Source organism: Muntiacus reevesi, chromosome 5 (assembly GCF_963930625.1).
Source record: "Muntiacus reevesi chromosome 5, mMunRee1.1, whole genome shotgun sequence".
NCBI classification, from domain to species: Eukaryota; Metazoa; Chordata; class Mammalia; order Artiodactyla; family Cervidae; genus Muntiacus; species Muntiacus reevesi.
Genome location: NC_089253.1, coordinates 51,754,556 through 51,779,787, shown reverse-complemented (window position 1 = coordinate 51,779,787; position 25,232 = coordinate 51,754,556). Strand labels below are relative to the sequence as shown.

Here is a 25,232-nt window from a genome sequence, read left to right as displayed (position 1 = left end):
CAGGCCGGGGATTTCCGGAGCCGGAAACGGTCTTCACTTCCGCCCCCTCTCCTGCCCGCGGCCAGGCGGGTCAAAGTACCAGCGGTGGACCTCTCCTGGCATTGCGGTGGGGATGTTCGGGGTGGCTCTTGAGCCGCTTGGCAGGGAGCGCTGGGCAATACTGCTCTCCGCTGAGCTGGGTGGGCTCCAGCGCGGGCTCCATGGAAGATGGACGCTCCTCGGCCTAACCCCGCGGCCCACACAGCCCTCTGGGCCCCCGCCTGCCAGAGGGCGGCGGTTACGCGGTGCACGCCTCTCTGCACAGCAGCGCGCACAGGGGCTGGAGGCACCATCCTCGCACACAAGGAGGGGCACGCCTGGCAGGGCACGGACAGAGCGCAGAGGCAGGCTGAGGGCTCACGGCCCCCGCGACCCTCTGGGAGCAGTACCCCTTCCCCTGTCACGGGTCGTGTGAAGAAGGACTTTCCTGAGGCAGGGGGACGGTATGACGACAGCTCACCGTCCACCCTGCCTGCAGAGCTTGCTTCCAGCGCGAGTGCAGAGAGATGTGGAGGCCTGAGAAACAACTGCTCTGCTCAGAGCCAGAGCGTTTCCTAGAATCCAGCTCACAGGCACACCTCCCTGGCATTCCCTGCCCAGGCTCCAGGAATGCCCAGCGGCATCCAGGCAGGTGGGGGGTGGAAGCCTGGGGAGGGCACCCCTGAGCTAGCTCCCAGCCCCTACCGGTCACATGGTCCCTCTGACCACGAGAGCCGCCTCAGGCCTCCTGCCTGCACACCTCCCGCAGCTCGGGCCAGCGGGTACCTGCCTGCCCACGGGTTCAAATGGCACAGCTGGTGCGGCTAGGGGCTACCTTTTCTTATCTGCACAGTACACGTGTCTAGGGGCTTGACCTTCAACTGACCAGTAAGGGATGCAAGCATTGCTAATACCTTTGTGGCTTAAAGGTGTGGCAAACAAAGCTTAAATAAGGTCTCTGAAGGACACGGCACTGCTCCTGCCCAGGCGCCCTGGCAAGCAGCCAGAGGCTGTGTCTGCGGCAGGCGGTCCACTCTGGGGGTCAGCTCCACCCTCCCATAAGCAGCTCTAACTGCACCAACAGCTGAAGGGCTACTCTTAGGCTCAAGATCTCTCTGTCTGAGGCTAGGTACCTTTGGTTTCAAAATGGAATAGGTGGGGAGGATGAAGGCAGAGCCCTGGGTCTCAGAACCGCAGGTCTGCGCGTGTCTCCATCTGGGGCACGTGTTGAGTGGCTGCTTCTGGTTCTGCTGGGACGCTTGCATAGGCCGCCCCACTCTCCTTGAGACAGATGTCACTGGAGGCTTCAAGGCTTGCAGGGAGGGGCTGGGGACCTGGGAACTGCAGGGACAGGTCAGAGCTGCATAAGGCATACGAAGAGCGCTGCCAGGCTCTCTGCAGCACTGAGTACCGAGGTCCTTCGGGGGCTTCTGATACGCGAACATCCTAAGGAACAGACACACAGGCTCAGTCCTGGGGGCAGCCGTGCCCCATCCACACACCATAAAACACCAGGTTCACCATCACACAGAGCTGACCGAGGAGAGGCTACCAGCCAGACACCCAAGGGGAGTGCTGCTCCACCCCCAGGCACACCAGCACAGCCTTCGCATCGTGGGGTCTGTCTCCCGGGGGGTAGCAGCACAGACCCTGACCTGGTGGGGGGAGCCCCCACCCTGGATGCGGGGGGTGTGGTCCTCTGCCCCACATCCTGAGTCTCACTGAGGAGGAGGAGGGCAGTCCAAACCCAGCCCTTCCCTTCTCTCTGGGGGCGCGAACGGCTCCCCAGGGACCAGACGCCTGGGCTCCCTCTGCTTGAGGTACACGGTCACTGGAGCCAAAGCCCTTCGCCTTGGTGCCCACTGCTGTTCCTCAGACTCCTTCAGTCAGCACAGCTTTTGTCTTGGATGCTCCAGAGCAAGGGGCAGGGTGAGAGCGAGGAGCAAGAGGTAAGCCCACCCCCCCAGCGGAAGGAGGCCTGACCCCCTCTCCCTCCCTGCCAAAAATACTGTCGTTTCCCAGAAAGGAGCCAAGCCCAAGCTCAGCAGCTGACAAGGCTGAGGCAGAGGGGTTGGGGGCCTGGGGAGGCATGTGACGAGAAAGGCATCCTTGGGAAATACGTGGGCCCAGCAGCGGTTTGAATACTATAGGTCTTCTGTACGTTCGCTTACAGAGCAATCCTTTTTGCCTATCTTTGCAGTTTCCTGGGGGAGAATCCGCCTATCATTTCTTTTTCCAGGGACATTTCTTCAAAAGGAAAAGAAAATGGAGATGTTGGGTCTGCAGGGGGAAGACTCACAGAGCAAAAATAAAGATAACGAGAAGGACTGTAACCAACAGAAAACTGGTGAGTGTGTGTGTGGAGGTCGGGGGCGGGCAGTGTGGCGGAGGCCTGGGGTGACTGTGAGGCTGAGCGAGAGACCGGGGCTCCCTCCAGCGGAGCTGAGCCGAGGCAGCAGCTTGCCCACAGGTGGCACCGGGGGGTCATCGGGAGGGGGCTTGTGGTCAGCTAGGCGGTCGCCGGTCCTCACGGCTCGGCAGCCTCTCGTGCTGTCCCCCCGTCCCAGAAGGTGGTGGCAGCTCTGGGGCAGGTCTGTGGCGGCTCATCTCCCCCTCTCCCTTCCTCCTGCTTGCAGAGTAGCGGCTGTGCCTGCAAGGCTCCGTTAGGCCAGAGAATAGATGGCGTTGACCGGCGACGTGGCCTCCGAGCTCTCGTTGCCCTCCGTCTCCTCCTTGTCCTTCTTGACCGTGTACTGGCCGATGAAGGAGCCGTCCTCGTTGAACTGGCCCTCCCCGCCCTCGCCGTAGTCCACCAGGCTGTCGTCGCTCTCCTGCTGCTTGATGGTGCCGTCCAGGGACGTCTGGCTGCCCTGCAGGGGCTTGTTGTCCTCATCACTGCCCGGGGAGAGACAGCAGATCAGAGCCAGCCCACCCAGTGCCGCCCAAACCCCGCCCGGAAGGGAGAGGGCCTCCAGCCTCTCACCAGGCACTTGCTGCTCAGAGGACCAGACCCCGGGATGACCCAGCCCTGTCGACCCTGTCTGGCCAGGTCTGCAGAGAGAAGCTGTGGCTGAGGGAGGACACTTCTCCAGGCAGAGGGGCAGGCCGGTGCGGGGCCGGGATGGGCCCATACTCCTGGACGCCTGGGCGGGGGTCTTTTCTGAGAGGCTGGGCTGCTGGCTCTCTGGAGTGGAAGCAGGCAGAAGCAGCTCCACCCCCCCCCCCAGGAGGCAGAGGGAACTGCTTGTGGACCGGTGGGACAGGAAGGGTCAAAGAAAGGGGTCAAGGACTCCGAGCTCTGGTCCCGAGTGTGTCCTTGCGGCTTTGGGAAAGTCCTTCCTTCTTACTGGGCCTTGGTCCTGCCATCAAGAGCGTTCATCTAGCTCTGACTCTGTGGTCTGTGACTCTCCTGGAAAGACTGCCCTTGGCAAGAAGCGAGCGTCTGAGCCTGAGAGACAAACCATTCCCTGCCTTTCCTCTTCTCTTTCTTGGCGGTGTTACCCTTAGCTGTGGTTTATCCACAAAAAGATGCTGCCATTTCAGGGCTAGCGGACGGAGGCTTGAGGGTGTGTGTATGAGACAGGAGGGCCAGCAATCAGAGACAAAACTAGCCAGGTGCAGAGGACTGTGCCCAGCTCCCTCGGAGGCTCTGCAGGCCCTTCCCTTAAGCTCTTCTCACGCAGAGAGAGCTGGTAGTTACAGTGGCATCTGCCCACTGGGGTGCCTGCTGTGCCCCCAGGGAGGGAGACACCCTGGGGCGGCGGGCATCTGCTCTGGCACCACATCCCATCCCCCGAGGCGGGGACCAGGTGCTGCAATTGAGAGAGAGGTCCCGGCAGGCTGAGCAGACACCCCGCAGCCCACTCCTCTGCCCCAGGCCACACCTAGCCGTCCCTGCGCTTGGGGCAAACAACCGTCTGGATGTCACCAGAGTGGGAAGGGAGCTCTTGCCACGGTGCCGGGCAAAGGCAGCTGCCGGGCGCAGGGAGGGCTGCGAACCAGAGCAGACGAGCTGGGCACCAGCAGGCGGGAAGCTAGCAGCCCCCGCCGCTGCACCGGGCGACAGGGGCCCTGTCTCCTGGCCTAACTGACGGCAGGGCTGCGGGAGGGGCAGCTGAGAGAGAGTAAGTCTCCAGGGTTACGTTATCTTTGTACAGGGGGTGAAATTCATGTTTTGAAAACCAGCAGATTCTAATGACTAAGCTCCTCACTCCACCTGCCACTCTGTTTCACAGGCACCCTCTCCCCAGGGCTCCCGACTCCAGCTGCAGGGCCGTGCTGACTGTCTCTGTGTGATTCCTGTGAACTCCACGCCCCCGAGCTGTATGCAGTCACCAGACAGGCTGGCCCAGTGGGGGTGGGGGCAGTGGGGGAGGTCTTCACTGTGTCAGGTTCTGGTGGGGAAACAGGAGCTACATCTGGGAAACGACTGTGACCCCTTGTCTAGGCACCCGCTCGCCTCCCTTCCGGAAGACCTCCGAGGACCAGGCGGACAGACCAGGGTGAGCCCGCAACCCAGCCTGTCCCGCCCAGGAACCTGGCTTCTCCTCTAACACATCTATGTTGGCCCTTCCCAAGTTCTGACTCTTGGACTCATCCAAGTGGGGCTCCAGGATGGACGCTGCAGGCCCCCCAGAGCCACAGCCGGGGGTGGGGTGGGGTGGGGTGTGTGTGTGTGTGTGTGTGTGTGTGTGTGTGCGCGCGCGCGCGCTGTATAAGCATGTGCGTGCACACACCGGTATTTGTGTCTCCAGCCTCAGAGTCAGTGGGGCTGGGGGTGGGAGTGGGGAGGAAGCAGACGCCTTCACCCAGCAACTGTGGTGTCTGGGAGGAGAGGCCCCCGAGGAAGTGGCTCTCCCAGCACAGGTCCCTGGGCCCGTCCCTCACGCCGCCTCGGGCTGCACTGAGGGTCTGGGGAGAGAGGGTCAGGCCCTCTGGGACTCACGGCCAGAGAAGGACCCTCGGCCCACGGGGAAGCTGGGCCCCACGAGGGGTGCTGAGGACCGTCGGGGAAGGACCTCTCACGCTTGCCCTTTGGGAGGTTTACGAGGATGCAGAGAGTGGACAGACAGACAGTCTATAAGCCGCCAGACACTTCCCAGCCTGGGTCTTGGTCCTCTCGTTGGGGACACGGGCACCAGACCAAACGCAGTCCAAGGCCCATTCCAGGCTGCAGCCCAGAGATTCATTCTAGGTCCTGAGGGAAAAGCCCAGAACATTGCTCCCTGTATCCCTCACCCCCCGAGTCTCACACATAATACAGCTTGCCCGTGTCATCACCATTCTCAGGGCTAGAGTGGGGTACAGGCAGATGGGAAGCTGAGAGCAAAGCTCATTTCACAGCAAGAGGGAGCCTGGGGCTTGCTTTCAGAGCCAAAAGGTGGCAACACACATACAAAGAACACAATAAGCCTGAGTTGTGCAGCTGGATGAATAAAACGCGGTTCATCAAATGAGTGTGAGTGTGAGTGTGTTGGGCGGTGCTCCCGTCACAGGCAGAGGTGACAGCGGGATGGGAGGACATCCACGCGGTGGCCTCTGAGCCCAGCTGTCAGCTCTGAGGGCAGGAAGGAAAACCCAGCAGACAGGGTGCTGTGCGTGAGCGGGAGGGAAGGGGGCCGCACACCTGTAATCGAAGGAGCCATCCTCTTCTTTGGGGTCTTCAGGGCCAAGGGGCACATCCTTCTTTTCTCGCACTTGGTCAGGAAGAGAAACAAAGACACAGAGGTGATGACTGGCCCTTAGGTACAGCCAAAGACGCGGCCTCTGGGTTCAGTACCTCTCCTCCTCAATACAGCACCACCCACGCCCTCTGGTTCGTACCTCCCCCATTTAAGCAGGTTCCAAGCTAATTCCGCCGCCTCCTTGCCATCATCTCCACTGACCACTGAAATCTTCCCCGACCTGGCTCGCCTCAACCGCTCCATGAGGTCGTCCCCAAACACCTAATGGACGCCGTCCTTTTCTTGGCAACTTTCTTCTTTGCCACACTGTGTGGCAAGCGAGATCTTAGTTCCCTGAACAGGGATCCAACCCATGCCTCTGGCACTCCTTCGCACAGTCCTAACCACTGGATTGCCAGAGAATTCCTTGGCACCTTCTTAATCCTGCTCTGCATTACAATTACTTGTGCACACTTATGACGCCCATAGTAGAATGCCAGTTCTTTTCTTGAGGGTGGGGACTGTGTGTCTTCAAAGCTCCTAGGAGAGTGTGCTGGGCAGAGAGGACACACTGCAGACGCCCCTGCAACAGCAGGTGCTCTCCTAACTGGGACCCCACTTGTCTGTGCGACTCCCCTTTCCCACAGCCCTCCGTGAAGGGTCAGCGTTCCTCCCAGGCCCTGTATTGTGCTGTGACCCTCCTACTGCACCAGCTGCACGGTCCTTGACGGAGCGGTCACTTCTTCTAGAACCCCCAGCACAAGGACTGGTACACCGCAGACACTTGGGTGAATGACTATGCTTCTTTTTGAGGTACAAGGCAGGATAATCACCCCTATTTTAGCAGAGGGAAGCTGAGGTCTGGAAAGTGTCACATTAACAGCAACTAAACAAAGTTTAGAGTGGACCCTGGAGCCCTGGTCTCACAGCTCCTGGTTCATTCATCTTCCTGATGTAAGGAGCTTAACTCTAAGAAGAACTTTCTGAAATGGGCAGAGGAAGGTCCAGAGTTATCTGATCAGTTCTCAGGTGTCCCAGTTCCACCTCGAATAAGTAGTGAGATCAGAAAGGCCGCCCTTCCTCACTCTTACAGAAGAAAAACAATTCCAACACGGCACAACAAAGTGAAGGAATCACTCACCAATGTGCATGCTAAGTGCTAAGTCCCTCAGTCCTGCCCAACTCTCTGCAACCCCATGGACTCTAGCCCACCAGGCTCCTCTGTCCATGGGGATTCTCCAGGCAAGAATACTGGAGTGGGTTGCCATTTCCCTCTCCATCATTCACCAATAATGAAGTATACTTTCCTGCCGTTCCTGACTTGAAGGAGTCCTTCAAGGAGTCCTTCAGAATCCTAGGGTCTGAGAACACGTGGGCCAGACGAAGAAAGTAAAACAGAATCTTCCCTCTCTGGGGTGTTTCAGGGGATCGTGGAGGAGGACTCGTTCACAGAGGTGGGGAGAAGCCAGCACCTGGAGAGCACGGGGTGTGCCTGGTGAAGGCTCTGGGGGCAGGGAGCAATCTCATCCTGCAGTCCAGCTGGACTTTCGCTCTCAGGGTCATCCATTATCCTGTCTCCTGTCGCCCTCCCCACCCCCTCACAGACAGATGGCTTTCCCTGTCTGAAGAACAATCAATATTTCCAGAAACAAAAAAGCCAGAGGTCCTTGTCCATGACCTTGGCTCCTCTGGGCTGGAGGGTCTTCAGGCCACACAACAGAAGTAGCTCTCTGGGACTCAAGGAAAGCCCAAAGCCCTTCAAGGACTGGCGAGGGGTGGGGTTCCTCTCGGTGCAGCCTACCCCCCACCCGCCCCCCACCTGCTCCTCTCGTAGGGCCTCTGCCCCCCTGTTGGGGTATTGTGACTGCAACCCTGCGTGCTGCGTGCACTGCAGGATCCGAGAGCCCGCTCCACAGCCTCTCTCCTGTGTGTGCCACTTCCGTCCAGACCTCTCCTCCCTCCAGTCTCGCTTTCTCATGGTTACAGAAAAGCATCTCTCCTCTCTCCTTCCCTGGGATACAGGATCCTAATGAGATTCAGGCTGAAAAAAGCCAATTACCGAGCAGATGGGTGGTGAGTCCAGGGGTGGGAAGGTCACTCTTAATGGGAGCCAGGGTTCCTTCCATCCCCTCTCTGGCTGCCCGGACTGCTCCATCCCCCCACCTCAGGGGAGCTTAATTAACTCAAGTGCTTTCTGGCAACTCTACATAAGTCCCAGCCTGGGGAAGGGCTGTGCTCGTTGAGAGAATGGCGCCCCCCTGCAGGGGCCCGGCGACTCACAGGAGAGCCTGCTGGCCCCGTCCCGAGCCGGCTCCGTGGACACATCTTACCGGGGTACTTGCCGCCACGACTCCTCTTGATGAAACAGACGATGAGCAGGATCAGCACCAGCAGGGCGACGGCACACATGAGCCCAATGAACCAGCCCTGGGTGGCAATATCTGCCTGGTTGTTGGTGTAGGCTGCAGGGGAGGCCAGAGGCACACACGTGAGTGAGTGGTTCACAAGGCGACAGGCAAGGAGGGGAGCGGAAGGCAGAACTGCAGCTAGTTCATGGCCAGGGTCCTCCTGCAGCCTATCACCCGGCAGCCCTCTGGCTCAAACCACCCCGCTCCAGGGACGAAGAGACGGTCATTAAAAAGGCAAGGGCAAGAGGTCAGGAAAGAGGCACAAGGAAGGAGCAGAGGGGACAGAATAAGCAGCAGAAGGCTGAGCAGGTCCTTTGGGAAGAGAACTGTCCTAAGGTTGAGGCACTGGCATTCTTGCAAACACTGGCCGGGCACAGCCTGGTGGGGAAGGAGGGAAGGCCAGGGATCGACTGTGACTCCCTGTGAATGAGGCGGGCTGAGCTGGCACACTCCCACCCACCCCACCACCCCCCCCCCGGGAATGGGGCCACGGTCACACGCACACCCCTGGGAGAACACCTTTGCAGGCCAGCACAGACACTGGGACAGAGACCTGTCCCCCAAGCGGGACCCGGGCGGGTGCAGTCCAGGGTGCCCCGTGCCCCCTCGCGTCTCTCCAACTGCACTGCGGCTAACAGCAAGCATGTCCCCGCGCGGGCACCTCAGGCGGGCCGGTGGAGGGGCCGTGCCTTCAGCACACCCCACGCGGAGACCCCTGTGACAGACGGCCCCTTGCCATCCCTGCCTGGTCACGGGGAGGCCTGTCTCAAAGCGGGAGACCCCCTCACAACTCCAGGGGCAAGCTGCATGGGCCTGGAGACCGGAGGCACGTCTGATGGTGTCCTGGAGGACCCATGACTTAGGTCAGAGACGGGAAGGGGTGGGGTGCATAGGAGTCACCTGCCCTCTTCCTGTCTACAGACTGAAGAAGAAAAGATGCAGCCTTCCATGGAAACCACAACTTGGAGGACAGGCAGGATAAGGGACAGAGGAGACCGCAGGGAACCCCCGGGCAGGCAGAGCCAGCGGAGCAGCCTTCGGGAGACCCAGACAGCGGTGGGAGTGCTGGGAGCCACGCAGCCCGAGCCGAGGCTCCGGGCCTCCTACGGGAGAGGCACAGCGACGGGACTCCCGGGTGCACCCCAGGGTCTGCATCACACCACCGTGCGGGGCAGGTATCCAGGTGTGGCCTACCCTTTGCTCTTCGTGGGCAGAGAAACTGTCTCTGCCGTGTTCTCAGCATCCAGCCAAGGACCTTGCATCAAGATGGGTCTCAATGAACAATGAAGATGATGAACAAGACCTTCCCCTCTCTCTGCACTCTGGCTGCCCAGGCACTCCGGGATGGAAAGTTCCATAACAACATGGCCATGACTTCGCGGACCCGGGTGCTGTGGGGGAAGTCCCACCCTTGCGTCCAAAGGCAATGTCCCACACAAGATCTGAGAGGTCTTCCCAAGCCCCACACACGGTCAGATTACCTCCTCAATTCAACCTCCAATGCTTCTCGTCACCATTAGGAAAACCCCTCTACTCCCTATCCTGACCCGCCAGGCTCCATCTGTCCCGTCTCCCACCACCCTGGCCACTCCAGACACCCCGGCCGCTCCGGCTGACCCAGCTGCTCGCACATCTGCCTCGGGGTCCTCTGCATCTAATGCTCTGTCTTCAGACGGCGGCCTCAGCAAATGTCATCTCTTCAGAGATGCTTTCCTGGACCTTCCCAGCTAAGACAAAGCTCTTTCCCACCCAGCCACTCTATCTGCAGGATTGAATTTGCCCTTCTCATAGCACTTATAACAACTGGCTATACTACTACTGCTAACAACTTACACTTCTAAGCACTTCCTATGGGCTGACACGGCTCAAAGCCCTTTCTCACGATTATCTAGTTTAACCCTCACAACAGTCCCTCAGGGTGGATTTGTGGTTCAGTCACTAAGTCGTGTCTGACTCTTTGCGACCCCAGCTTCCCTGTCCTCTATCTCCCAGAGCTTGCTCTAACTCGTTATCTACTGAGTCAGTGATGCCATCCAACCATCTCATCCTCTGTCATCCCTTCTCCTCAAGAAGAAGCAAGAACTGCAGCCCATGGCCTCCAATCATAGAAAACTAACCAAAAGGATCCCATGGATCACAGCCTTGTGTAACTTAATGAAACTATGAGCCATGCTGTGCAGAACCACCCGAGATGGATGTTTCATGGTGGAGAGTTCTGACAAAACGTGGTCCACTGGAGAAGGGAATGGCAAACCTCTTCAACATTCTTGCCTTGAGAACCCCATGAACAGTATGAAAAGGCATAAAGGTGGATTTGTACTATTACCCTATTTCACAGGTGAGGCAACTGACTGAGCTGTGACCCCAGGCTGTCCGGTTTGAGTCTGTGCTCTTCACCACTCCACTCAGAAGGTAAGCTCCTTGAAGGAGGGACTGTCAGGCTTACTGTCGTCCCCCAGGGCTGGGCCAGAGCTGGGAACACAAGGCACCCGGTTCCCATCTGCTCCTTGGCTTCCTTCCTGTGGCCCGCCCCCTCAGCCTCTCGGCCTGGTGGGGCTCTGCCTCCCTCGGGCTCCACGCTGCCCTCCCTTCTGTGTCACCTGAGTCAACCGTCGCCAGCTGCGGGTCCCCTCGGCAATTACTGCATTCTTCTGCTCTTACAGTGAGCTTTGCTAAGATGCAAACCGGGCCCGTCACAGACGCACGGAGTCAGACCTCACCAGGACCCCCATGCAGCCTGGCCACCCTTCCGCTCCCCTGGCTGCTCCCCCTCTTGCGCCCGCTGATCTCGTGGCCCTCTCCCCCAGTCTGCGTCTTGGTGTCGCGCTCACCTGCTCCACCCTGGAGACCACCGAAGCGTCACAGCCTCTACAACTGTCTCCTTCCATTCCTGAAGGGGCTCTCATCTCTCCTCTCTGCAGGGACCCAACACCTCACTTCCTTGGTGGCCCAGGCCTGTAAGGACCTCTGAAAACTCTAGCATTTTTCAGTTTCTTCCCCTGTGCTGCCTCTTCCCTTTCTCCATTAAACACGCTGAAGCTCCCTGTTTTAAGACAACATCTCTGAGGAAGCTGCCAGACTTTTTGGCTCTCGTGCGCACACTGTCCTCTTACAGGTAAACTCTTCAAACTTCCGCCATCATCGCCAATTCCTGCCAATTCCCTTCTGTGCCCCAACATGCTGGCCTCAAAGCCCGCTGCACTCAGTGCTCATCCACCATCACCAAGGGCGTCTTTCCCAAACTCACTGTAACACCCTGGACTCCAACTCTCACCACTCCTCCGGCCATGCCTTTCTAAACGTCTTTCATCTCTCCTTATCCTTCTAGCCAGTTCCACACTGTAAGCCCAGGGCTTGCTCCTGACATCTCCCTGGATCATTCATCTGCCCCCTGCTTCTGCCAGCGCCTTCACAACTCACCTCTAAGGGCAATCGTTTACTCCTTCCAAAACGTCCCCTGTAGTCATGCTACTACCCAGTTCTAAAGGGTTCCGCTCACCACTGTGTTCGTCAGACTCCAAGGATACAATGATACATCATGCTGTTATGTTTCTAGAACACTGCAATCAAGTCAGGTGCTCTGATCTTTCCCTTCCGCACCCTCCCCACCCTGCCCCAGAGTGCCTGGACGGCCACCCTTCCTGCCCTTCCCCTTTCCACTTTCGGCCCCTCCTTCCTGAATCTCCCATTCCTCCAGCTCACAGCAGTCTCTTAAACTCCTATTTCAACCCCATTTACTCTACATGGTGCAACATTTAATTGCTCTGTTTCCTGGGTTCTGATGTCCAAGGATATTACAAAGCCTGGAGACCTGGGGATCCTTTGAGCCCCGTTGTCCTTAGCATGATGTTGGTCACCTAACAAGTCATCACTGACTACTTACTGACTACTGACCAATTTAATCCTAATATAACTATGGAGAAGGAAATGGCAACCCACTCCAGCATCCTTGCCTGGGAAAACCCATAGACAGAGGAGCCTGGCAGGCTACAGTCCATGGGGTTGCAAGACTTGGACAAATAAACCACCACCACCACCACTAAGGTTAATATGGGCTATCTCTTTCATTTTCTCTTGATACCAGTTGAGGGGGTCACAAGGATACTGGCTTCACCACATGCCACCTGGGCGCTGGGATTAAGGAGTCACTTCAACTTATGTTTGAACGGTGGTTCCCACTTTTTAGAAAGAAGTTGGTCTGAATGTCTGCAGTGACCTGCTTTTTCCACTGTCTTGCTGACAGCTGTCTCCCACGAGACTCCTTTCTCTTGGGAAAGAAAGGCACAATTCCAGGGAAGGTGGCCATATGAGAAATTTACAAATTAAATACAGATTTCCATTCCTGATATCACCATGCAAAGTTCAAATGTTACTTTCAGTCCTCACTGAAAAGATCAAAGAATTTTCTGTGACGTTTGGACACACAAGGCTCTTCAAAATCAAGCAGATTTTATAACTATATTTGGTGACAGGTGTTAACTAAACTTGTAGTGATAATCATTTTGCATAGATCAAACGATTATATTGTACACCTAAAACTAATCAATGTCAGTGATACACAATAACAAAGAAACAAAAAAACCAGCAGAATCTGGGGTAAGGTGGGTTCAATCAGACTCCACCAAAATGATTTAGTTTCTCAAGAACCAAAAGAAATTTAGGACACAATCTCACTCACATGACCGCACAGACTCTGAGAGGAGGAGGCATTTTTGCAGGGCTTCAGGGCAGTTGCATTTGTCTGCCAAGACCATTCTTACTCCATTCAACATGTTTCCAGATGCCTAATGGTCACAGTAATAGCAACATCCCAAGATCAGTGAATATCTACATTTACTACCTTTGCTGGAGCTAACGGAACCCAGGGCAGCACCTGTTCACCGGGACACATGGGATCTGACACCTCCTACTCTGGCCTAGAGGCCACACTTCGTGTGCCTTCCACAACCATACTCTACAACCCCGCTCGGAAATGCGTAGTTCACTTGCAAAGCAGACAGTTCCCTTAACTCATCATGCCCATCAAGAGGAAATTGGTCTGATCGTCGGAGAGAGGCCAGTCATTCAAAGCAGGCAGAAAAACTGTATTTCAGAAATAGGGTGGATGAACAAATATGACAGAGATGGGCTTTCTTCAAATGCAGTTTGGCAGGGCTGCTCTCACTTACATGTCATTTTACACCTTTCCATCTTCACCTCACTCCATCCTGGGTTTCTCCCAGCACAGCAGCAAGAGGCTGACCACAGGTGGGCCCCCAACATCCCTCCTCCCACATTCCTGAGGGCTAAGGCAGTTTGCTGTTTGTCTTGCTGGGCCCATCAGCTCCCCATCCAGCCTGCTCCAGGATGTGAGAGCTGACAGGTCTCTTGGAATCCAGGGTTATGTGCTGGGGCCCCTCAGGTCTCCTTGGCTTCAAAAGCTTCAAGAAAGTGATTAACTTCCCATGTGGGATCTTTCTGGTGAGAGTCAGGGAGTCTGTGAGCATTCCTTGTGGGTTTTTTTTTTTTTCCGTTTCCTGCATGAACCATTGTAACATGTCTGAGTCTATGGACAGAAGTGATAGCCTGTGGTTGGCGAAAGACCAGTGGTTGGGCCCCAAGATGGTCATAAACTTGATGAGACACAGGGACCTGGGAGATGATTGTGTGAACTTGGCTCTGTGAACACCCACTCCTTTGTGTGTTTTCAGAGGATCTGGACACACACTCACAGGCACACACGACATTTAGAAAGTAAAAATGTTTTTCTTCTCTATGTGGTTTGCACATAGTCATTTCCAGCCAGCCCGTGAGGAAAGGGAGCAGTAAGTGCCCAGAGCGAGGGTCACGAGCCTGCGCTCTCCAGCTTGCATGGGGAGGAGGTGGGGACACATGCGAGCGCTGCAGGCCTCACTCACCCTGAAAGCAAGCTACGGGGTTAGCCTCTCCATAGCAACCACAGGAAAGGAGAAATGAACATCTGAGTCAGTGTTCAGAAGTGCATCGTCCATCACTGTCACTGTTTTTCTTTGCATGGAATGCTGGGACATCAGAGCAGACTGGGGTGTCCCTGAGGGCAGGGACGTGTCCTTCCCCTCTGGCTCCTTCTCCCCAACCCGCACCCACAGTCCCCAGCACTGGGCGAAGACAAGCGCTGCAAGCAGGCTGAGCTGGCTTTTGCTGCATTCCCTAGGATGGAACCCTATCATCAGATCTCATCCTTGCTTTCTGCCTCTGAGCTGGACTCAAGTTTGTAACAAAGCAAAAGCAAACGCATGCACCGGTGAGCAACAGCTTGGAACCCTGACTGACTGGGTCAGACAGAGTCCAGCCACCTGCTTCAGTCAGTCAACTGTCCAGTCTCCTGGCCTGGCTCCCAGGATGACCTGGCTACTTGCGGGCTTCCTGCCCGAGCTGGCCTGGTTAGCCTCAAGCAGGCAGCAGGACTCTGAGGCTCCCTGAGTCTTGATGTCTTGACAGCATGGACATGCACGTGCGCGGAACAGGCAGAGCCCCAGGGAGGAGGCCGGGACACCCAGACTGGGAGGGACCAGGCCAGAAAGGGTGGGGGGAGGCATTACACACATGGCTGAGACTCTCGAGACGAAGACACCAGGATCAGCCTCCTCAAGCCAGGCGCAGGAGGAGTGATAGACACATAGGTCCACATTTAGAACTTCACATAAACCATGGTGTGTTCTTTCCTTTCGCCTTGTGTCTAGTAACCTGCACCTGAGACGTGCCTGAGGGCAGGGACTGGTCCTTTCTTCTCTTTCCCCAAACTCATCCTTTCCCCAGGGCTTAGCAAAGCAGCCCCTTGGCCAGCTCGCCCGGCTGATTTTAAAGAGACACACAGACAAGCAAGTGCCCTCAGTCTCCAGACTGCCAGCCACCCTGACCAATAGAGATTTCTGAACCTTGTTTACTGAGCCCCAGTTTCCCTGTTGGTTTGGTACAAATGAAGCAGCTTCTCCAGCCACAGCTGAAGCCCTGAAAGATCCAGAGCTCCTCTAGGACTGGAAAGTTTCTCCTCCCCAGTGCAACAAAACATCAACTACTTTTAAGCCATGACAAACCTGGGGCAAAGTGAAACTAAAACAAAGCTGCAAACAATTCGGGTAACACACTTTGGAGTTTTTAAACAACAGTTGAGTGTTTAAGTGGCAAGGCAATGCCATACATGCTGATCCTTGGTTTACTTCCTGGGAAGATTCTGGGGTAAAGACCTGGTCCTGTCCCCTAACCCCACATGCAGGAAGCGAGCCCGTGTGAGGCCAGGCCGCACTGCCCCCAGACGCCCACACACAGACCATGTTTGCGCTCACCAAACCTTCGTGGTTGCAGCACAGTGGAGGCCAGGGGGGCCCCCCTGTCCTCAGGCTGCATGGCCTCGGTTTCCCCCTGATGCCCCCTCATCCCCACAGGGTCAGACGCGCAGTTTCCTCTCTGGCGGCATGCACTTTTGGCTCATTCTGTCTTTCCGGTAGCTGCAGACTGACACATAAGGAGAGCCGAGCCGCGCCATGCAAGATAGGAAGGGGAGGGCGAGTCCTCCTTCCTAGGAGGAGAGACAAGCGGGAAGCTGAGGATGAGCATGACATGCCCATGCTTGCCGGGGACGGCCAGGCCGGACCCCTCTCACCTGCACTGGTCATAAAGGTGATGACGGCACTGCTGATGCCCTCGTTGTCCCGGGAATAAATGCGCAACGTGTATGTCATCCCGGGATAGAGGTCTGTCAGCTGTAGGGGCTGGGCCTGGGCCTTAACAGGGACAGTTTTTTTCGTATGGTTGCCTGGGGAACAGAAACCTCAGTCAGCCTAAGGCCAGGCATGGGGAGCTGGAGAGGCGATGCTTAGAGGCCTGGGCGCCTGTCGAAGGCGGAGGCGCGCTGGGGCGCGGGGGCCAGGCTGTCCCGCAGGACACTGCCCCTCGTGAGGCCTTCCGTGCTCGCCACAGGCTGAGGCTCTGAGAACACTAGGACCTGCTCCCTTGGGCTCTCAGGGTGCCATCCAGTGCTCTGCTACCCTGGAGAGGACCGCTCAGCACCCCCGGGGTGGCGGAGGGAAGACGGGCCTCTGCGCCTGGCCTGCACTCCCGGTTTCCCCTCTCGTTTCTCACCACATGAGCTTGCACTTCAGGAGAAGTGAGAGCCTGGGTGTCTGGGGGGCGGCTGAATGGCGGTCACGGGAAGCACTGAGAATGTACAGCAGTTCTGGGTTCTGCGGGTGTGGCTCGCTCTCCAACCGCAGAGAACCGAGGGTCGGCTGTGTTCTCTCTCAGCGCTTCGGCTGCCCTTCCAGTACAAGTCCAACAGGCCAGCACGGCGGGTCTGAGCCCTCTGGAATGAGGCCTGCACCCAGCTACCCTGACCTCACTCCAGCCTCACAAATATCCAGTAGAGGAGGGCCAGCTCAGCTCAAGCTGAGATGTCTGACCCTGGACAGTGTCTCTGACCTGTGGGCAGCTGGCGTCCCTCTGTGAGCAAAGTATAGTTGGGGGTCCAAATGTCCAGGGGAGACGCTAAGAGTACGGGTCCTAAGTGCAGAAATCTGCACAGTGGCGAGGGCGAGCTCACTGGGGTGCTGGCAAAACCCTTGTCCCAGGCAGGAGAGAGACGAAGGGCCCTCAGTCAGGCACCTCCCCTGCCGCCGAGCAAGGCAGCCCCAGACGGCCACTGGTGGCCACAGAAACCCCCTCCTTCACCTCGAATCTGCTCTTCCCACCCCTGCCGCCTGAGCACGTATCGACTTCACTAAGCCACAGTGGAGCAGCCGAAGGGCCTCCCCGAGCCTGGGGGAGTGCCCTGCATCTCTACAACGGCATCTGCGCTACCCATGGCAAAGACTGCCGCCCCACACAGCAATGCTTACTGTCGATGTACTCAACCACAAAGTCAGTTCCGGGCCCGAAATTGTGCTTCCAGGTGATGTTGGCCCATTTACTGTTGGGGAGCACAGTGACGTTCCAGATGGACTGCTCGTCGGGGGCTGGCGGGGGTTAGAAGAGGAGTTAGTGGTGAGGAGGGAGGCAGCACTGGAGACAGACAGACAGACAGACACACGGGCAGCTGGGAAAGGGTAAAGTAGGAAGTGGCCGCGCACGGGGCCTGACAGAGCTCCAAGCTGCAGCCTTGGCAGCCAGGCCAGAGGTCTCCATCCAGGCACAAGCAGTACAGTCAGGGGGCCCTGCGTGTGAGGGAGAGCTGGAAACTATGTGTCCACGTAGGCGGGGGGTGTGAGGGAAAGACTGGGCTTGGTCCAGGCCACTGGAGGCCCTGACCAGGGTTCCTTCCTTTTAGGTGCCTTGTCACAGATTTGAATGGTGCAGTGAAAAGCCCTGTTAGCCAGGATGCAGAGAGGGGGACGCCGGGTGGAGATGTGCCTCTTTCCCATCAGCTACAGACATTCTACAGGAAGGAAAAAGGTATCTTGAAAAGTCACTCGAGAGTCATGATGAGATCTGCACAAGGACAACGCCAAATGAAAACCTTACTGCGCTCCTGAAGCTGGAGACAGACAGTGGCAAGTCACACAGAGCCCCTGGGGTCATTCTTGGTCACCAAGATCCTGAACTCTGTGAAAAATGGCTGCAGACCACCTAATGGGACTTGGGCCTGAAATCCCAGGGCTCCAAGAAAAGACAGTACGAATCCTTCCTTTCCCTTTCATGGGACCACAGAAGATAACTCCTTCTTGACACCCAATATCCAGAGGTCCAGATACCAGAAGAATCCTGTTCTGTTGGCTTCTTAGCACTGTATCTTTGAGGCCTGATCTCCATGCAACACAGAAGACATTAATTATCTAGTTCCTATGAGCTGGGAGCCACTTTATCAAAGCCATCACACGGTCTGAAACCATAGCCTGTGGACAGGAGAACGGCAGTGATCTTCAAACGTAATCATTTTTCAAGCATCCCAGCAGTCTCTGTACCCCATTTCTCAGCACAGATTTAATAGTGGAGTACTGGCATGAAGCCTTGTATTTCAAAGACTTTACCAGCATGGCTCCTGTATATTTTATTAGCATGCAAGGGGGCATTGTCACCAACTCACTTGTCAAAAATGAATGAATAGAATACAGTGGTGATGCATGTATTCATTATCTATCTGACATGTGACTGAGTCTGCAGGGCTGGGGAAGCGATAAACCATCTCCTGGTCTTCACTCCAAAGAAGCGCCTTTTCTACTACAACCTTGTCATCTGCCGGTTGTCCCAGGTGAATGTGATTCGTTTTAGGTGAGGAGCAAGAAAGAGATTCCACTGATGGTGCCAGGCCTTCTCCGCGGGCAGGGCAGAAGGCAGGCTTCTTTACTGATCTGTCAAAGGTTTCCACTGTATCGGCTGCTTTAAGTCAGCCCGAATCCCAGCTCCTTAGAAGCTCATGGCTCTTTCTAGTGGGAGTGAACTGTGATTGGTTATGGTTTGGGGACTTGATACTTTCCCTCCTCAGCTCTGGGCTCTGGAAATAAGCCCAAAGATTTGGGTTTAAACAGTTTGACCAACAATACAACCCTGGCCCAAGGCTGACTGTCTTAAAGGCAATGGAGAGATCAGGGCACTATTAGATAAGGTAAGCAATGGGAAACCAAATGATTTTTTGTGGGAGGTGGAGGAAGGGTCTGCCATCTAGAAATACCGAGATGATGATCATTAAAGAGATGAAAAGCTCAGAGAGAGGCAGCAAGAAGGAAAGCTATCAATGACTATAAAAACAACAAAAATGGAAGGGAAGCATGGATTTTTCTGTCGACTCCTGAGATGTGAGATTTAAGGGGTATCCCTTGAGATAAAATGGAGAACTTAAGGACAAAGTCCCATTTCACCCGGAAAAAAAAAAGAAAATGTAGGAACAATCTTATCCTCAGGTTTAAAAAGTGATAAAAATGAACATTCCTCTTGGAAACCCTGGGAAGCAGAGCCCCTGTGCCGCGTGCAGGTGGCCCTGTAAGGACGAGCTCGAAGAGCGGCCCGGCCCCTGCGGCATCTCAGCGCAGCTACAACTCTGCGTGCGCGTCCACAGGCTCGTCCTCTGCGGCAGCAGGGCCGACCCTGCCAGAAGGAGCAAGACCCACTCCCTGTCTTCATTTTCAGTGCGTCTCTTCTGTGAGCTCAGAGCCTCCAAGTGGGACACACAGGCCCACCTGAAGCCTCACCGTGGCCCCAAAGAACAGCCATCACCAAATGCCAGCGGCAGCTTCTCACAGCCTAGCAGGTTTCTCCTTAGCCAACTTTTTCCTGCAGAGCAGGCTGTTTACATTTTCGATACTGCAGCTTTAAGTCAAATCAGTTTTCAAGGTTTGAGGAGCATCACATCAGCTACACATTGCATGTCTCACGGCTCATACAACGCCATGTAATTGGATTAAAGAAAAGACTCACACGTGCATTAAGCCTCCATCCTCACTCAGGTGCTGAGAGAACAGGGGTGCAGTGAGTGCGGCCCTGGCAGGTGCAAGGATGTGCCCAGGAGAGAGGGGCCTCCAGTACTGCAGCTGCTGGAGGAGCATTCTGGGTGCTTCCTGCTAGCAGCCCTGCTGCTGCATAGCGCTGACTTTACAGCTAGTCTCTGGGCTCCACAAGCTGGAGGCCCTCCCCTCCGCGGTAATAGGAGTGTTTTATGTCAGTTCTCAGAAGCACTGCTGAGTCCCTGAGGGGTCTCTGCGGGCTGGAAGTACAGAGCTTCCTGGCCTGTCTGCCTGATGCAGGAACAGCACATTGTCTGGGCTCAGCAGGCCAGCCCTGGGATCGATCCTTCCCAGGGGCCCCTAGAAAGCCTGTTGTTTTCCTTCCGTGTATATATCCGGGGGCGTGGGGAATACGGGGGGGGCGGGGGGGGGGGCGGAGAACAACAGAGCACTCGCCAGCATTTCAGGACTCCTCGCAGTACCATTTCCTGGAAGCTCTGACATTAAAAAAAAAAGCCTATAAACCTGCTTTTCCAGGAGAGGCTCCAGAGCTGGCTACTCCCCTGTCCCCAGGCTCTGCCGCAAGGCTTGGGAAACACCGAGAGGTCAGGAGGCCTTCGTAGGCCAGTTGGCCGATGTCCGCCCCTCTCCTTCCCCATTCGCCCCCTCTGCAGAGCTCAGCCCTCAGCCGATCCCTCAGTATGGAGCTGGAGGCAGCCCTACCGTCTGGCCTGGAGTTCCTGCCTGCATGGTGTAGCCCTCTGCTAAAGAACAAGGATCTGAGGTTAGGACACGGGGTCTGCGCGGCGGAGACCCCCTGCCCCCCGAGTGGGGGCAGGGTGCTCTGTGCCTCGAGGCCACCAATCTGAGAACCCAGTCTCCCCCTCCTGTCTGGGGAGGCCTGCGGACGGAGGGGCGGGGCACGGACGACGGGCAGTACCCGATTCTCGGGCGGAGGGGCGGGGCACGGACGACGGGCAGTACCCGATTCTCGGGCGGAGGGGCGGGGCACGAATGATGGGCAGTACCCGATTCTCGGATCTCAGTCCTGGTGGCGGCGGGACTCTCCGTGGTGGTGGTGGAGGCTGTAGTGGCTGTGGCCTCGGTGGTGGCGGCGGTGGTAGGTGCGACAGGTGGGACGGTGGGGACTGTTGTGGCTTCGGTGGTGGTGGCGGCGGTGGCAGGGGCATCGGTACTGCTCACCGTGCCGGGCACACCCACCGTGGTCGGGGGCGACGTGGGAGGCGCTAAGGGGAAATGTAAAATAGCCGCGTCTGGTCGATCTGGCTGGACACACGGCCCCGCGTGCAAGGCAGGCAGCCCACGGGACAGATGGAGCTGAGCGACCGGAAGGCTCCCCAAGCAGGACAGATGGGTCAGGCAGGTCGCAGTCAAAGAGAACAGGGCCACAAGAAGGGAAGAGAATGAAGCCTGTGCATTTCATTTTCTTCTCAAGGCCTATGTGGCTCAAAGCATCCAGCATGCACCCAGCCAAGGGCAGTGGTGAAGATGGGACATGAACTGAGTCGCTCAGACCCCAGGGATGACGTGGAGTCCCAGGCCAAGCGCCACCCAGCAGAGGCCAAGCAGCATCACTTGGGTCCAGGCCTGGGGCCTGGGCCTTGAGGTGGGCAACTGGCAGGGCCCTGTCTGCAGGAGCACCAGGAAGCCTGCTATTCCCAACCGTTCACTCCAAAACGACACTTCCTCCTGCCTGCTTGAGTTCTAATACCACCCAAACCCAACAACAGAGAGAGAACCATCCCCACTGCCGGCAAGCCTTGTCCCGTGCTTCGCCTTTTCTGCCTCCACCGTCACCCCTTCCCCAGGCTCTCAGCTCTTATTCATTTCCTGCCTCTCTTCCCTTCTTGTCTGCCCAGGGATGGTCCTTCCTACAATTACCCCAACACACCCTGGGGGTGACAGAGAATGAGATGGTTGAATGGCATCACTGAGTCAATGGACATGAGTTTGAGCAAACTCAGGGAGATAGTGAAGGACAGGGAAGCCTGGCGTGCTGCAGTCCAGGGGGTCACAAAGAGCTGGACATGACTTAGCGACTGAACAACCACCACCTTAACTTCTCATAACTACCTTTCTCTCTAGGACATGTGGGTCCTGGGCTCCGCCTCCCCAGCCCACAGTAAATGTAGAAATCCCAAGATGTGTGAGGCGAATGTGCGCTGCTTTTTTGCATAAATCTTCAGAGGGCTTCAAATCTGTCATAACTCTTACTTTCTCACCTCCCATCCAAAGCTACCCTTTGACAGGGGTCAGCCATAGGGGGTCGTCTATCATGACAATGTTTCCATAGACCCTCTTTCTTTCTACGAAGAGTCGTGGATGCTAACAAAGGGCTGGCCTATTACTCTTTAGTTCCAGTATTGCTAACGCTGAGAAGACTGATGGGGAAATCAGAGAGAGCCAGGGATACCTCTCCACCTTACCCTCTACCTCCTGTGATCTGACCAGTCTACTTTCTGCTAACAGGGCAGAAGGTAGGGTGTCACTCAGCTGATCTGACTCTTTGCAACCCTATGGATTATAGTCTGCCAGGTTCCTCTGTACATGGAATTCTCCAGGCCAGAATACTGGAGTGGGTAGCTGTTCCCTTCTCGGGGGATCTCCCCAACCCAGGAGTCGAACTCAGGTCTCTTGCATTGCAGGCAGATTCTTCACTGACTGAGCCACAAGGGAAGCCTAAGAATACTGGAGTGGGGAGCCTATCCCTTATCCAGTGGATCTTCCCAACCCAGGAATCAAATCAGGGTCTCCTGCATTGCAGGCAGATTCTTTACCAACTGAGCTGTCAGGGAAGCCCTTAAGACACAAATAGGTAACTCTAACTTCCAAGGAGGAGAGATATCCTATCTTATCTCAAATCTCCAGAAGTTCCGGAAGATACTCTCCCTACTCCCCAGAAGAGGACCGGAGCAAGAAGGAAACCAGAGAGAAAACTGCCAGAAAGCTTCTCTCAAGAATTAAGAGATCCTAAGCCTTCTCAACAAGAACCTGACCAACAAAAGCCCTTTTCATTCCCCTGGGCCTCCAATGTTACAAGTGCCCCATAGAAAAGGAGGGACTATTCCTGGGATCCCAATTGCTTCCCTATTTGTAAGTGCAGATGCATTACTGGGTCTGAGGGTGCTGACCACAGAGGTCACACTGGGCAACTGACCGTGCCCCATGCATTCCAGAGATTCCTGGACAAGGTGAGGACAGATAGCACTATGTTCCCCAAGCCCCGGTCACATGGACATCAGGAAGGCGGGTGTGGAGGGAACATGTGGTGGGAGGAACTCTCCCTCTCACAGGCAGCGTTCAAGGATGCGCTTCAGGTGGCCCAGACCTGAAAGGCAAGCCTGATGCTGTAAGAGGCCAGCCAGCGGGAATCGTCCTGTCCCACTCGCCAAGACAGGCAAAAAGACAGACGCACACAGAGACACACACACGAGCCTGAGACCCACAGGGCAAAGGCGAGCTCCTTCCTAAGCCTGGTGCCTGGCAGCTCTATGGCCTGGGACACACATGGGCTTTTCCTGCTGTTCTGAGCTGCTGGAAGGAACCATGAGAAGCTATTTTGTCCATCTGGAGAGGACCACTCTGATTTGGCTCCTTATCAATAATGTGTTTTCTTATAATTTTAGAAGGCTCACTTTTGCTATGACTACTTAAGACATCATCATAAAACTGATACTCGCTCTTAAGTTAAGTCATTCCCCTCTGTATAGTGTGGACATGCGGGCTTCCCCACATGCACACAGTGGTTCTGCATTTAAGCCCCTGGAGACTACACACACACTCCCTGTGGGCGCCGGTCCTCCTACGAGCAGAGACACATTCTCAAGCTGACTCAGGGCCGACAGGAGGCCCACACGCGGCCCCGGGCACTTCAGCGAGCAGCCCTAGAAACAGAGATGCGGAGAGGGCCAGAACAAGTCCTTCCTGGGCTCCGTGGGGCAGAGACAAGAATGAGAAATGAAGATGCTGCCACAGTCACAACCCGGTCCCTTCGTCCAGAGTGGCAGGAGGAAAGGTATTCTCTGACAATAGCTACCTAGGTGCTTTTCCTTCAGCTCGGCAGCAACAATCAGGCATTAGTGAGAGGGGCCCAGGAGGAGCGGGAGGAAAGGAATCGCTCCCCAGGCGCCCTCCCAGAGGATGCCCGGCACTGCAGGTGCAGTGGAGGAGGTGCCTTGGCTGGCCGAGGTCGCAGCTGGTGAGTTGGCACTCTCTCTGGTCCACTGCTAACAGCGTCTACTGTCCCAGGGATGGACAGGGCCAGACAGACTGGGAGGGAAGAGGCAAGAAGGCAAGGTTCTGGGGGAAGGAACGGAAGTCAGTGAGTGGGTTGCCAGAGCCATGTACAGGCAGGTTTTCCAGGGAAGCTGCCCAGTGTTTCAGTCTAAGGGGATTCAGATGACTTCAATCCCCGGGGCGGGGTTAGGGTAGCAGATAAAAGGGGAACAAGGCCCAGCAGTGGGGCTCATAGGCAGAGTGGCCCACGGGCTGGACAGATACATTGCTGGGTTAGGAGGTCATCTCCAACCACAGCAGGAACTACGGGCTGCAGAACCAATACGGTCACTGCCCAGCACAGACCACCAGGCTGGAAACTGAGGGACGGCGGTCCAGGCTGGTAACTGAGAGTGACGGAGAGCCAGGGTGGGCCTGGAGGCACAGGACCCCTCCCTGAAGGCGGTGTCAGCCCAGTGGGTTGTCTAATGCACTCTGGAAGACGCCCCAGCCAAGGCCGAGGGTTTTCCACCAGAGTTTTGGGTGACACCACGCAAGAAATGGAGAAAATTAAGAGACATCATATCTCTTATTCAACTTTTGTCACCCAGAACCCACCATGGAGCTGCTCAGCAAACGTTGGCAGATATGAGCTGAGCCAAACACTAGGGCAGCAGTTCCTGGACATTCCAAGGTGGAAGGCTCAGTCCAAAAGTGTCCACCTGGTGCACAGGCTACCTTGGCCAAACACAGATGGCCAGAACAGATGGGCAGCAACCCCAAGAGACCGGAGACATGGGCGCAGGAAAGGGATTATCTTTCCTGGGTGAGAGGAACACATCAGTTTGGGGGGGAAATACCCACAATTGGAGAGAAAGAGAGGGAAGGGAGCAGCGGGCTGGAGTCCAGACCACGCTAATGATGGAGACCCTGGGCGCCGTCACCTGGCGCCTTCAAGGCTGGGAACAGCCGATGCTACCTGCACAGCTCATTTACCAAGAAGCACGCTGTACTTTTACCACTGTGCCCCGCAGAAGCAGAGCCCAGGAAACACGTGACTGACGGACAGACACCCCAGCTCTCTCTACACACCAGGGTGAGCTTGGATCTTTCTTAAACGAGGAGGAGGAAGTGGGGGGTTTGGAACCCATCCGCCTCACACCTGCCACATGAGAGGGGTGTCACAGCCTGGCGTGGATCCCACCGAGCAGAGCAGGCTCCCTGCCCCCAGGCCCACCTGCCTCAGGTCCCGGGTCCCAGCATGGGGAGCAGTCTGCAAGCTGTTTGACCAAAGAGCTTCCGGGTGATCTGCGTGGCTCCCTCACTGCCTCTCTCCTTCCGCCTCCACTGAGTGCTTTCGGGACCCCGAGCACCTGCTGGGCCAGCGCCAGGGCCACCCCAGGCTGCGCGAACGGCCTTCCCCCGGTCTCCAGGCCCAAGACCCCCCTCTGCCTCCCGTTCCAGCAGGACGGGAGTTATCTGAGTTACCAACGGGAGTTGGCCTGAGTTATCTGAGG

The 25,232-nt window shown here is 56.4% G+C and overlaps 1 protein-coding gene across 1 annotated transcript in view; it reads right to left on the bottom strand.

Moving 5' to 3' along the window:
* Positions 1-1,274: 1,274 nt before the first annotated feature.
* The window catches only part of NFASC (neurofascin), a 192,218-nt gene continuing 168,260 nt past the window's right edge, over positions 1,275-25,232 (bottom strand). The window contains exons 27-32 of the mRNA XM_065938228.1: positions 20,508-20,726; positions 16,942-17,058; positions 15,711-15,863; positions 8,012-8,143; positions 5,645-5,714; positions 1,275-2,913 (exon numbers count right to left, since the gene is read on the bottom strand). Of these exons, the coding sequence (XP_065794300.1) occupies positions 2,682-2,913; positions 5,645-5,714; positions 8,012-8,143; positions 15,711-15,863; positions 16,942-17,058; positions 20,508-20,726 (923 nt within the window). The 3' untranslated portion in view covers positions 1,275-2,681. The remainder of the gene's footprint in view (positions 2,914-5,644; positions 5,715-8,011; positions 8,144-15,710; positions 15,864-16,941; positions 17,059-20,507; positions 20,727-25,232) is intronic.